Source organism: Stenella coeruleoalba (genome assembly GCF_951394435.1).
Source record: "Stenella coeruleoalba genome assembly, chromosome: 10".
In the NCBI taxonomy this organism is placed as follows: domain Eukaryota; kingdom Metazoa; phylum Chordata; class Mammalia; order Artiodactyla; family Delphinidae; genus Stenella; species Stenella coeruleoalba.
Genome location: NC_137156.1, coordinates 61,131,540 through 61,145,429, shown reverse-complemented (window position 1 = coordinate 61,145,429; position 13,890 = coordinate 61,131,540). Strand labels below are relative to the sequence as shown.

The following is a 13,890-nucleotide window of genomic DNA, read 5'->3' as shown; positions in this document are numbered from 1 at the left end:
ATGTCTGCCTCACTTTGTTGCCCTTTCTGTTCACTCATATACCTCCTATTAGATCAGCACCACTGACATTTTGGGTTAGATAATTCTTTGTTGCGGGGCCTGTCCTGTACGTTGTAGGATGTTTAGCAGCATCCCTGGTCTCTACCCACTAGATGCTAGAAGCTGCACCCTCCTAGATTTGACAATCAAAAATGTCTCAAGACATTGCCAAATATTAGCGGGAGCATGGGGGAAGAGTAGGGCACGGTCTTGCCCAAGTTGGAAACCGGATATATAAATTCCTATAGAACAGGACCTGCTGCCTTTCCTGTCTATAGCCCTAACCCTTGGCCCTGAGCCTGACACAGAGGAGGTGTGCAAGGAATGTTTATCTGATATATGACTACATCAGATGAATAAAATCCTTTTTTAAAAGAAATGTTTTACTTCTAATGTGCAGGTCTCTGTTCTTTAAAAATGCCTATAATACAATTCTTTCAGGTGCTGATAGTCCTAAAATGGCCCTATTCCTGCACACACAGAATTGAAAAGACTAAAATAAAGATATGGTTCACCAGGAAAGGGAGGCATTTTTTTCTTTTTACGAAGTATGGTATCAAAAAAACTTACAATGCATGAAATAATCTAGATTTAAATGACAAAGGTCAGCACACTGAAAGCAAAGACAGCATGCCTTTTTTTCCCCTCTAAGGAGTTTAATGAAAAATACAATGGCCTTGGCAGAGTTTTCATTTTGTAAGATCCTTTTATTGTACATCATGTTTCTTTTTGTGGGTTCATTAACACTTTGAGTGCGAAACACATCTACTTAGCCACTGATTCAAGACGTCAGGAACACCAGCAGTGGAAAAGCTGGGGATTACAACTTCCTGCTCCCTGTCCAGCCCCTCTAAGATGCCTCTCCTGTTCTCATAGAGTTAACTGCCTACTTCCACCTCCTTCCCTACCCCAACCAGCTTTTCAAATTTCACCTCCGAAGAGATTCCATCTTTGTTCCTTTGAATTCTGTGGGTCTTTGAGTCACAGAAGGGATGACTTTTTTTTTTTAATCTCTTTAGTTCACCAGATCACAGAGCCATGGGCAGGTTGCTTGCTCTGCTGTTTCCAGGATGGAATTCAGCTGAGCAGCAGGAGAAGGGCAGGGCTGATTCTTAAACTGGCCTCTGGGTGCAGCTGATTTAATTAAACCAGGGCTTTTGTCTATGTTCTGAAGAGCGCGCCTGCTCCTCTGCCTCTCTCCTTTGTGCTGAGGAGCCCAGGGAATGGCAGAAATAGAAATGGCAACACTTAGTCTGCCCTCTGAACACTGGCTTCTGCAGACCAAGCCGCTGAGATAAAAGAGAACATCCTCATTTGCAAGAGAATATTCATCTTTAAGAAGTCTTATGAAGATTTCAGAGCTACATAAGATAAAACAAAAAATATCACATTCATATGTCTAATCTCCTGTTTTCATAACTGCCTTGTTAATCCACTTAATTAGGGTAGGGCATGGGGATTTTAGAATTTCCTTAGTCTCTTAGCTTTGACACTTCTCACCTGCTGCCTGGCTGTGAAATCAGCTCTGTCTCCCCTAAAGGTGGGAGAAACCTCTGACCAATGCCAGCCTCCCCTGAATGCACAGTGGGGACTCAGTTTCTCGGACTGAATGCCTGGGGAGCTCTGAAGCACAGGGTTCTACTGTACCTGTTAGGGGTCTGTCTGGGAGAGGAAAGTTTCAGGGAGTATTGACTCAGGTGTGGGCAAGGATAAGGGGTGCTGTGGTGCCCACAGAGTAGCAGTAGGAGGAAGTGGTCACCACCCGCAGGCAGTATAGCCCAGGGAGAACTGGAACCTGGAAGGGCGCCCCCTAGCGGGAGCTGTCACCGTGGAATCCAGGAAGGGAAAAAGCAGGGGAAAAAAGGCTCGCTCTTCTTTCTCCTCCTGCCTTTGATCTCCTGCTGGTGCTTCCCATTGGCCAAACCCATCCCAACCAGCAAGGGAGCCTTGGTGGTAAAGTTTGTATAGGTTAGCGTCACAGAGAACAGAGGAGAGCAGAACAGAATGGAAAATGGATCTAGGGATCAACAGAGAACAAGTATGACCATTTTCAGACCTGTGGTGTGAATGGTAGGGTCCCACCAGGGCCACCTTGTGGATTTATGCAGGGTTGTGAGTGGGAGGGGTGAGTCGGCTCCCTCACCCTCCCACCGCCATCTAAGGACCTTCCTCGTTCTTATCTTTCCTAAATGACAGAGACCACCTGGGGTACCCCATAATTCCCAGCCACAGAGCCAATGGAGGACTAGTCTCAACTTCCCTTTTTCTTCTGCCTTATAACTCCGGCAACCCCAAATATGTTGTAGTATACAACCAGTGGCAGCAGGCACAGTGGGATGGCCAAGGGGGGACCTAGCTCTGGCCCAGAATCCAAGATCAGGCAGGGGATGTTGATCTTCCTTCTCAAAGCCCTTGTACAACCCCCATAGCACAGGAGAGGTAGAACTTCTAGAAGTGGTCATGGCTCTCTGCTCTCAGAGAACAAGAAAAGAAATACTATCTGTTACTGTCTAACCTTAGTCCCCTAAAGTATATGTCATGGACGCCAAGTCCAACAAGATGCTCTAAGAACAAATAAGCTTGAGAAACCCATATACTCTTTCTAGGAAAACTGAGATACATCTTAGCACATTAAAGACCCTGAGAAGTCCTGCAATAAAGAAATCTGTTTAATGTTCTTTATTCTAGGGGCTTTGACCATAAAGTCCTTCCTTTGAAACACCTATTCTCATCCCTTGAACCACTTTGAGAAAGGCTTGTTGAACCAGGAGCCAGTCAATGGGGTCATAGGCATCAGTGACTAGAGTTTGGAGAGGACGTAGATTACTCAGACATGGTAACCATACCTCTCGCCAAAAGTGGACCTTAATTAAGCAAGCATCTCCAGGTTATGTTTTTCAAATGGGTTATTTTTAAGACTAGAATAGCAATTTCATTATATGGCATGTTAATTTGTGTTATTTCAGCCCAGCCACAGAGCCAATATTATGGCCATCTATAACCACAGTAACTCTAGCACCTTTATGCCAACGTTTGAAATATAAATCGTCGAAATATTCCAGTCGAGATTAAGTATCACAGCATCGTAGGGCAGGGTGGATAAAGGCATAAAATCTGGCACCAGCCCTCTGGCTCAGTAAATACCTGTCATGATCATCATCACCACCATCACCATTGTCATCATCCTCTAATCCTTTAGGTGCCATGACCTTGCTTGTAAGTTCCTGTTGAGCAGGTGTCAGTGCCAAACCACTGAACCTCCCTATCCCCCTAGTGCCAGGAAAGCAGGCTTTTAGGGAACACAAAGCAAAAGATGAACATTCTGGCCTTGCTGAGAACTTGGAGAGATTTCATATTGCTTTGTCTTGGCAGAGAAAGTAAGGAACGTTACTGGATGACCATGCCGGTGACAAAACAACAAGGTGCTATTAAGTTGATACAACCATAGGGTATGACGATGCTGAGTGTTGCATGTTTCTGGAAATATCAAGGTCCTGAGACCAAAGATATGTCAGGTCATGTTTAACCATTGCCACACTTAAGTCATTCATTTCATTTAAATTCCAAATTTAGTTTCATTGTGCAAAGCTATAAGTTTATGTTTTTAATTATCTTATCAAAATGAATTTCCCTTTTTTTGGTGTGGGAACTCAGCCTGAATTATTCCAACGATTTTACTTTCTGTTTGCCCACTTTTATGAGAATCACCTTATAAACTCGTAAGCCAAAGTAACTTCCTTTAATTTTCCCTCAAATTACTTCCTTTACCTTATTTTCTCTTTAATCTTCAGGAGCTCTCAAAAAACTGTCTTAATTGATCATAGATTTTATATGCTTCTCAACATCACACTATTTTCTAAAAAATAAGGTATTTTCCTACTACATACTTCAGGTTCATTTTCATTCCCTTAACCTGATTCAAGCAACTTCACGGTACTTAATCAGAGATAATTCACGCAAAATTTGTAATCGTTTTAAATTAATTTCACCTCTTTCATGTTTTCTGAATTTTTCCAAATTACTAATGCCAACCAAAATTTTTACTGGCAAAACTACATCATGAGTTTTTCTCTTTGTATCCTCTATCTTGATAATTGTGGTTGTTATAGTCCCTGGACAAATTCACAATTTATGTAGCTGATGTCATGTATTCTTGTACTATTTTATCATATTTTTAAAATTTACATACTACTTTTTTTTTGCAGGAAAGGTTGGGGGAAGAGGAGGTGTGGTTGACAGTGAGGGGGTGGCAAGACCTTATGCTACCACCACTTAAGTGTGAAGAATGTTTATAAATGGGGGGCTCCCTGTCTCTCCCAATGTTGAGTCTAGTTCTCTCTCACTCCCCTGAATTATGGCATCCCCTGAAGGGGCCCCACCAGTCCTGGGTCCACAGACCTGAGCTCAAAGGCCATGCCTCCTCTATAGGTGTACCTGGCGGCAGGTACCGTGTATGGACTTGAAGGCCAGCTGAGTGAGCTAGAGGATGCTGCCCGCTGCATCCACAGTGGCACTGATGAGACTGAACTGGCAGATCTGGAGGACCAAGTAGCCACGGCAGCAGCCCGGGTCCACCATGCTGAGATCCAGGTAAGAACTCTCCTCTCTGCCTAGATGGAGAACTACCGGGCAAAAGGAGAGGGCACCCCATCTTACAAAAGAATCATTTCAAAGCCTTTATATCTATCAGTTCCTGCTACCTCTAGCAGACTTTTCGTGGGCATGGTCCTTCCAGATGGATTCCACCAAAGCCTCCTTTTTTAAAGTGCAGGCTTCCTCTCCCCAAATTATGACCTTGATAATATATCTCTTTAAAACCTATGCCATTTTCCTCTTTGACAAATTCTCTGACCCTTGCTATCGAGGTTCCCATTCCATCCCAAGACCACCCTTCCCTAACCTTTATCACACTGTTTTTTTAAAAAATATTTATTTGGTTGTGCCACGTCTTACTTGCCGCAGGTGGGCTCCTTAGTTATGGCATGTGAACTCTCAGTTGCGGCACGCATGTGGGATCTAGTTCCCCGACCAGGGATCAAACCCCGGCCCCCTGCATTGGGAGCGCGGAGTCTTATCCCCTGCGCCACCAGGGAAGTCCCATCACACTGTTGATTACCTATTTAATGCCAGGTTTCCCCACGATAGACTAAAAGCTCCTTGAGGACAGGACTCTAGCTATCTAGCTTAACACAGTAACTCCAGTGCCTAGCATAACACCTCACACAGGTTTGGGCCTCAATAAAAATGAGATGAATAAATAAATGAAAAACGAAGTGCAGATTTCTTAGACCAATATTTTTCATGATTTAGATATGGCTGTTTTAGAACTAATTACTATATTATCTATAACTTTCTGAAGATGCTTGTTTGCAGTTTTCATGGATATTCTCTTGGCCTCTGACTCTGGATCAAAATGGACTGTGGACTAAGTAACTGATTCTCAAACTGGGGTCCATGGACATATACATACTCAGGGACCCACGAGAAATGCTGGTCTCTGCAGCATAAGCTCAGTGTAGACCCCTGGTTCACTGCTATTTCTGTAGACCCTGCATCTTAAAACTGCATCCTCTGGAGAATGGGGATCAATTGAAACCATCTCTGGATAGAGAAGATGACAGTTTTGGGAGATAATTTTTTTTATAAGTTTATTTATTTATTTTTGGCTGTGTTGGGCCTTTGTTGCTATGCGCCGGCTTCCTCTAGTTGCAGCGAGGGGCTACTCTTTGTTGCGGTACGTGGGCTTCTCATTGAGGTGGCTTCTCTTGTCACGGAGTATGGGCTCTAGGCACGTGGGCTTCAGTAGTTGTGGTGCACAGGCTCAGTAGTTGTGGCTCGTGGGCTCTAGAGCACAGGCTCAGTAGTTGTGGCACACAGGCTTAGCTGCTCCGCGGCATGTGGGATCTTCCCGGACCAGGGCTTGAACCTGGGTCCCCTGCATTGGCAGGCAAATTCCTAACCACTGCACCACCAGGGAAGTCTGATAATTATTTTTTAAATAAATATTTTTATCTTAAAGAATCAAAAATCACAACAGCTGCTCATATCATTCAGCACTCTTGAGAATGGGAGGGAACCAGTTCTGTGCTAGGAATGGCCCAGGAATGGTCTCATCACAGATGGCCCTGTTGACTGTTTATTACCAGCAAGCATAGCTGAAGAGCAACTCTCCTCAAAAATCATTTCCCACAAATGCCACTCAACATTTAATCAATTTATAGTTAATGTTATATGAAATAGAATCAAATCATTTGTTTTCTGGGGGTATATTTTGCAGCAAATACTTCTTGAATGGTTTAGCAGGAAGTAATATTGTTTATGGGTGTTTGGGAGGGTTTTATTGGATAATTAGTTATTCATGTTTCCAAATTTTTCTAGGCTGAAATTATTGGAGCCATGTTTTATGGCAGAAAATCCTGGAGTCCAAAATGTCCATTTTCCATGTGTTTGAATGTGCCTATTAATTTATCATTCGTTGTTAAATATTATAATAATGTCATTAATAATACCTAATATTCAGTGAGTCTTACTGTGGGCCAGGAGTTGGGCTTAACCCTTGAACTCATTATTGTATTTAATCCTTTCAGCATCCCCATGAGGTGGCTATCGTTATTCTTCCCTTTTTATATCTGGAGAAAAGGAGGCTCAGAATGGTTAAACCGAAGTCAAATAGCTAAAAAGTGATGAAGCCAGGATTTTAAACCTAAGTCTTTCTGGCCTCAGAGCCCAAATTCTTCACCAGTCTGTGCTGTGTGGTTTCCTGAAAAATGTGCTTGTCCTGCCCTCAGGTATATATCCACTTGCATAAGAGTCCTTACTTTGCATGGGAGGTTGTCAACCTTGCCATCATCTTTATGGCTCATTTCAATGTGGGAACCTTTATTAGCGTGGAGACTCTCCTTGTCCTACAGTTGCTGCCAGAGAAGGAAGATTAATTCCTTGTTATCTGTTCTTGTCCAAAGCAGAGTCTCACAGAAGATGTCACAGAGGGTATCCTGCAGGATGGTAGGAGGGTCCCACTGGAGGGTAGATGTGCTGAATTGTGTTCTTAGATTAGGTCAGATTCTAGGGTTGCTTTCACCTTGGAGTTAACCTTTGGGACTCCGATGGGAAAGCAACCCTAGAATCTGACCTAATCTGACAGGATTGCCCGGTGCTGAAGCCAACTGCAGGATGATGCACGGGCAGCGTGCTAAGGATGCTGTCCACTGCGTCCTGAAGGGTCATCTCTGTGGGCATTCCTGGGGAAGGTCTCTCTTAACTCTAAATATCAAGAAAAGCTATTCTTCTGAGTACTTGGTCTTTATCTTGTGGACACAGAGTCGTAAAATGATCTTTTTGCTTTGGTTCCCAGGAAACCCAGAGCAGAATTGGTCATCCCCTTCTAGCAAGTGTAAGGGTCACTGGATATGCAGTCTTAGGAATTAAGGGAACACAGTGTAAGGGTCACTGGATATGCAGTCTTAGGAATTAAGGGAACACAGATACAACGTGATAGATGGATGGATGGATAGATAGAGAGACAGATAAACAAAATGTAGGCAAAATCAGCCCTCAGCAGTCTCCTTTCCTCTTTCTGCATCCTTTGCCCTGTGGCCTAAAACTGGAAAAATTAACCCTTCTTATTCTAGAGCCTGGCAGTCAGCAAATCAGGAGGTCAGCAACTTGCTCTCCCACTGACCTGTCTCCCAGGGCCCTCTGAGCAAAGCCCTCCATCAAAACTGCTTCCAGGAAAGAATGTGGGCATCTAACCCACATCAGTTGCAAATGACTGATAAAAGTTTATGCAATTTATTGGTCTATAAACCAAAGGAACGCCGTTCTCAGTGTGAAATTTGAGGAGTGAGAATAGGAAGGCATCTGGGGGCTAGGAAGGGACAGGGGCTGCACAGTGGCCCCTTCTGGGGGCTGGCTGCTGGGCAGCTTGGATTCTTTCACCAGCTGCCACAGTCTTGGCCTTTATCTGCCTCCTCCTCCTTATCTGAGTAAGATTGCCGCTCCTCCGGGATAGGGGAAGCATCTCCCATATTTGCTGACCTTTCAGACCTTCTCTCTGCACTTCCTATAGCAGCTATCCCAATGGGCTTTGTCCAAAGAAGCCCTCAGTAAATGGCAGCAGAATCAGAATTCGTCCTGTGCAGCACAAAATAGCTTAGGGACAGGGGAGGCAATGGAGACGTCAGGGCGGAGGCACACACATTGGCAGCAGGGCCCACTTTCAGGTTTCCTGTCTGATTCCCCAGCAACACTCAGGCTGTGCCATCTCAGCAGGATGGCTGTGATCCCAGCCTCCTCCCTCGACTCTGCCAGCCTCCTCCAGTGTCCCCCATGCCAGGCCTTGGCAAGGCCTCTGAGAAGGGGGCAACGTGGCAAGATCATGAGCAGTAGCATTAATGCTGAGCTCTGCTGTGAGATGTTGGGTGTGTCACTCATCCCTCTAAGCCACAGTTTCCTCATCTGTAAAACCAAGAGAATGGTACCCATGTCACAGGATTATGAATGAAGCATGAGTGAGTTCATGTGTTTAAAGCACTCAGCATGGCAACGGCACATAGTAATGCCCTTTCCTAAGAGGAGGGACCGTGTTTTCTTCACCCCTGGGGACATGGATGGACCGGGGTTCTTTCCGGGTGCTGAGTGGGCTCTTGTTCTCTATATCTACCTTAAGACATTGTTGGAAAAAAATATGAGTTCCTTCTGACCTACTGATGTTATAGTAAAGGAAACTGATGCCCAGAGAGAGGAGGGAGTTTCTCAAGGCCACTTGGCCTCTTAATAGAGGAAATGGACTTGAACCAGGGGCTGCTGGGCTTCCCTCCTAAGACCTGGTGCTGTGGTTTTGGATTCAGGGAGTCACGGAAGAAGGAAGCAGGACCTATAAATCATACTTGCTTTTCAAAGCTCACATCGTGTTGTCTCCCTGGGAAGCCTTCCCTCACTCCCACCCCCACCCCTATGCTGAGCCAGATGGCCCCAGGCCATCATGCCCATCGTGCCCTGGGCTTCCGTTTATCCCTAGGGGACCTCTGACAGGGATGACATACTCTAGAGCTAACAACTGGAAAATTAAATTTACAAAGAAAGGCCTGTGGTTTATTTTCTCACTACAGTACTAAATAGAGAAGTGCTTGGTGGAAGCTGAATGAGTGAATGAATGAATGAGCATATATCAAAGCAGATTTGTTCTTTATAGAGTCATAATACTTTTAACAAAGATTCTCCCCCTCCTGGGCTTTCTCCCTACTGATTCTGCCTTTCTGTTGCATTAAGATTTCTGATATTGAGAGCCGGATTTCAGCCCTGACCATTGCAGGATTAAACATAGCACCCTGTGGGCGCCTCACAAGAAAACGAGATCAGAAGCAAAGGAACCAGGTGCGTTTGTCCCTCACTCCCTCTGCTGGAATATTGCACGACCTGGAAAATGTAGAAGATAAAACATCTCCGGCTTTGCGAAGGTGTACTGATTCCTGTGTTCTGTTTATAGGTACAAACCATAGACACATCAAGGCAGCAGAGGAGGAAACTCCCTGCTCCACCGGTGAAAGGTATGCTTAAATCAAACCACAGAGCCACCAAAGCATTAAGCCTGACTCACTCACTCAGAGTAACTCAGAGATCTGAGTTTGAGGACCAGATCTAATGGGGTGTTCTCACCCAGAATTGCCGTTGTGGAGAGTCTATCTTGACTTGAATTCCTCCAAGAGGCAGACCCTGGGACAAAGATGTGATTTGGGAGGTAATTCCAAGAAACACTGATAAGGGAAGAAAGAAAAGATTCAGGGAAGGAAATTAAGCCAATATAATGTACTTTAATTAGTAGTTTGCTGCTTTGGGCAAATGAGGCTAACCCCTGCTGAGGACTTCTGGGAGACGGTATCAACCGCACCTCAGAGTTTCCATCTCAAAGAATAGGAAGATGAGATATTTTAACTGTCGTCTTTGCTTGAAGGTTATTTCTGGTGGGGGCATTAACTCCCTGGTACTTCTGACCCACCCCATCATTCATGGGCCAAGAGAGACTGGTGATGCCTGTAGTAGGATGCTGTCACAGTGGGCTGGAATGGTGACTGTCAGGGAGATGTGGGAAGGACACCAAAAGCATCTAACAAAGAGCCCAACCTAGAGGGATTCCAGCAATGCCAATCCTATCACCCTTATCTACTGGACATTTTCAACAATTTCCCTAGATTCAGAAGCCACAGAATGATGATGCCAAACTAGAAATTTAGACCTGCAAATTAGAAGAGTAGAAAGTCAGAAGATACATGTTTGAGTCCTGGTTCCACCATTCATTGTTCAACAAATGTTTACTCAGTGCCTACTTTGTATTCCCCAGAGCCCTAAACAGTTAAAATATATTACAGATCCACTATCCCTTACTTGAAACCCTTGGGTCAATATATGTTTCAGAATTATTTGGACTTTAGAAAGGTAATATGGTACATGTACTGTGTATTTCATGACAGCCCGCTCCCATGGTGTCTGGAGTAGTGTCTGATAAACACATTAATATCCCTGCAGCAAAGCGTGACAACGTTCATGTTCCATGAGAGGGACAAGGACTTGAAATGGCCACTTATTAGTTTAAGTCAGGTTTTGCCATCAGGCAATTTTGACTCCAAAGTTGTAAAGATTTGCTGTTTTTAGAGCCTTTTATATTTCAGAATTGCAAATAAGAGTTTGTAGACTGTATTGGATTATCTCCAAGCTACCTTTGCCTAGAAAGCCACCAATGATGCCTTGATTTATTTGGTCCACCAATAAATAAATAAATAAATAAATAAATAAATAAATAAACAGAACAAAAAGTTTCCACAGTCAGACCTATGGACCAGAATGAGATGCCAGTCTAGAACAAAAATCTGGGTAATCTGGACACCTGGTCTTTCTTCCTTGACCATCAGTCCAGCTTCTGGATAATACTTATTCCTATGTGTTGTTTCCTTTTAGCTGAAAAAATTGAGGCATCTTCAGCGACCACCATTAAAACATTTAACCGCAACTTCATTCTCCAAGACTCAACAAACAGGACTAAAGAAAGGAAAAGCACTACCAAGGATTTGATAGTAAGTCATCTCTATCTTAATGCCAATTACTGTCACTGTTGATGGCACCTCCATTCTGTAGCCCTGCTTTCTGTAGGTCCCCAGTGAGAGCCCCAAGAAGCATCCTTCCTGCATGTCTCATGGTCTGTTGGTTGGGTGGTGGGGGTCCTTATATTGCTAACCTCTTGGGTATGTGGATACATCCTGTCAATTATATCTCCAGCTCCTTGTATGAACCAGATTTAATATAAGAGAAATAAAAATATGTAGACAGAAATACAAGGTCTGATTGAGGTATAAGAGTTTTCATTCTGTTTTTGATTCATATTCACTCTTCCTTAAATTTCTTCTAAGCCATTAATTACTTGTGTTTCAGAAAAAATGTCAGCAGCTGTCCAAAAATGCGGCAAAGGAAGGGACAGTGGATAATTTGCATAAACCTGGAGATCATATAAGAGGGCTAAGGGATTATTACCCTAACACCAACATATGCTTCAGAATTTTGCAAATGCTTGATGCTGCTTATATGGGAGGTGAAGACCCAGCTAAACTGTCTCAGTGATACCAGTTATGCAGAGGGGGCAGACAATGGCTGGGTGACAAGATTGAAGCAACGAAAGGCAAAACTTATTCTGTTGCCTTTTATGCATCACCTGTCACTCCCTTCCCATTCCTCCCCCTCATGTCCTTGTGTCACGAGCACAGAAGCACCAGATAATGGCATAATGGTGGGCATGCCCTTTTGAATTACAAGTTACTGCATCTCTTAGGTACCATATGGCAACAGTGCTGCCCACTGCCTTTGCTTCATTGGCCAGCCGTTACCCCTGACCTTTCAAAGTCCAATTACCTGGCTCCTGGCTGTTACTTCAAAGAGCTAAAAAGAAGCATTATCACACTGAAAGGGCAGACCACTAGGGCCAGGGAAGGAGTCTGTTATAAATAAGATAGTTAAAAATAAATTACCTTAAGGGAAAGTGGAGGGTGGGGGGGAGGGATAAATTAGGAGTTTGGGATTAACTAATATATATAAAATAGATAACCAACAAAGACGTACTATATAGCACAGGGAACTATACTCAATATTTTGTTAACAACCTATAAGGGAAAAGAATCTGAAAAAGAATATGTGTGTGTGTGTGTGTGTGTGTGTGTGTGTGTGTGTGTGTGTGTGTGTGTATGTATCTGAATCACTTTGCTGTACACCTGAAACTAACACAACATTGTAAATCAACTATACGTCAACAAAAATTTTAAAAATAAAAAAATTTTAAAGGATAAAGCTCCAGATACCCCTCTCTTAAAAAATAAAATAAAATAATAAATAAATTACCTTCCGTAGATGTAGAACATAGATCAGTGGTTGCCAGGGACTCTGGGGAGGGAGAATAGGAAGAAATGCTTAATGGGTAAGAGGTTTTACTTTAGAGTGATGGTATGTTTTGAAACTTGATAGAGGTGGTGGTTGCGCAACATTGTGAATGTACTAAACGCCACTGAATTGGTCATTTTTAAATGGTTAATTTTATGTTTTGTAAATTTCACCTCAATAAATTATTTCTTAAATAAATTAACTTTAAATAGCACTGAGAGGTTAAAAATGAAAGAATAGACAACATTCTATGCTAAATAAATGCAAACAAAAAAGAAAAGGCAAGAATACTACTTTCAAACAAAGTAGAATTCAAGGCAAGAAGCACACAGTAGAAACAGGGAGGGAGGATGTTTTAGATACTGATAAAATAAAGTAAGTAAATCATGAGACTTTCTTGAATTGGCAAAACAATAGAGCAATGCAATCTAATGTGCCATGGCTGATGACTTTAAAATTCCCTTATCAGCCCTTGGAAGCCCGGTACACCAGAAATAAATACAAATTAGATAATTTGAATAGTGTAATTATTAAGCTTTAATTAAGAGGGACTTCCCTGATGGTCCACTGGTAAAGAATCCACCTTATGAAATAATGGAAATGTTCTATATCTGCAGTGCCCAATATGGTAGCCACCAGCCAGAAGTGGCTACTGAGCTTTTGAAATGTGGCTACTGCCTTGGAGGAACTGATTTTTAAATTTTATTTAATTTTAATTAATCTAGGGCTTCCCTGGTAGCGCAGAGGTTAAGAATCTGCCTGCCAATGCAGGGGACACGGGTTCGAGCCCGAGTCTGGGAAGATCCCACATGCTGCGGAGCAACTAAGCCCGTGAGCCACAACTACTGAGCCTGCGCTCTAGAGCCCACGAGCCACAACTACTGAGCCGTGTACCAAAACTACTGAAGCCCACGTGCCTAGAGCCCGTGCTCCACAATAAGAGAAGCCACCGCAATAAGAAGGCTGTGCATCCCAACAAAGAGTAGCCCCTGCTCGCCACAATTAGAGAAAGCCTGCGCGCAGCAACGAAGACCCAATGCAGCCAAAAATAAAATATAAATAAATTTTTAAAAAATTAATCTAAATGTAAACAGCCACTTGTGGCTAGTGTCTACCATATTGGATAAAGCAAATCTAGAAAATTAGAACAAAAGTTAAAATAGTCAGAAACCCTACTCAGAAGTTTTAAAGCATGTGCACCCACATACACAAGTATACACATACACACACACAACGTGCACATCTCACACATATTTCCAAATAACTACTGGATTAAAGAAAAAAGCTAATCCACAGAGCATTACAAAATGAAGACATTACATATATCAGAACAAATGGGATACATACAGAACCACACTGAGTCAAATTCACAGTATTAAATCTTTTCTTCATTATTAAAGAAGGAAGAAGCAAAACAAGTGAACTAGACTT

At 43.1% G+C, this 13,890-nt stretch overlaps 2 protein-coding genes and 1 long non-coding RNA gene across 4 annotated transcripts in view; 2 read left to right on the top strand and 1 right to left on the bottom strand.

The window, feature by feature from the left end:
- Positions 1–13,890, top strand: part of LOC307193356 (zinc finger protein 621) — a 279,464-nt gene that overhangs the window by 87,698 nt on the left and 177,876 nt on the right. The gene's annotated exons all lie outside the window — the stretch shown is intronic.
- Positions 1–13,890, bottom strand: part of LOC307193359 — a 263,564-nt gene that overhangs the window by 127,206 nt on the left and 122,468 nt on the right. The window lies entirely within an intron of this gene.
- Positions 1–13,890, top strand: part of MYRIP (myosin VIIA and Rab interacting protein) — a 219,655-nt gene that overhangs the window by 202,450 nt on the left and 3,315 nt on the right. For both annotated transcript variants that reach the window (XM_079935218.1, XM_079935219.1), the window contains exons 13-16: positions 4,468–4,629; positions 9,310–9,414; positions 9,527–9,587; positions 10,993–11,108. In XM_079935218.1, the coding sequence (XP_079791344.1) occupies positions 4,468–4,629; positions 9,310–9,414; positions 9,527–9,587; positions 10,993–11,108 (444 nt within the window). The remainder of the gene's footprint in view (positions 1–4,467; positions 4,630–9,309; positions 9,415–9,526; positions 9,588–10,992; positions 11,109–13,890) is intronic.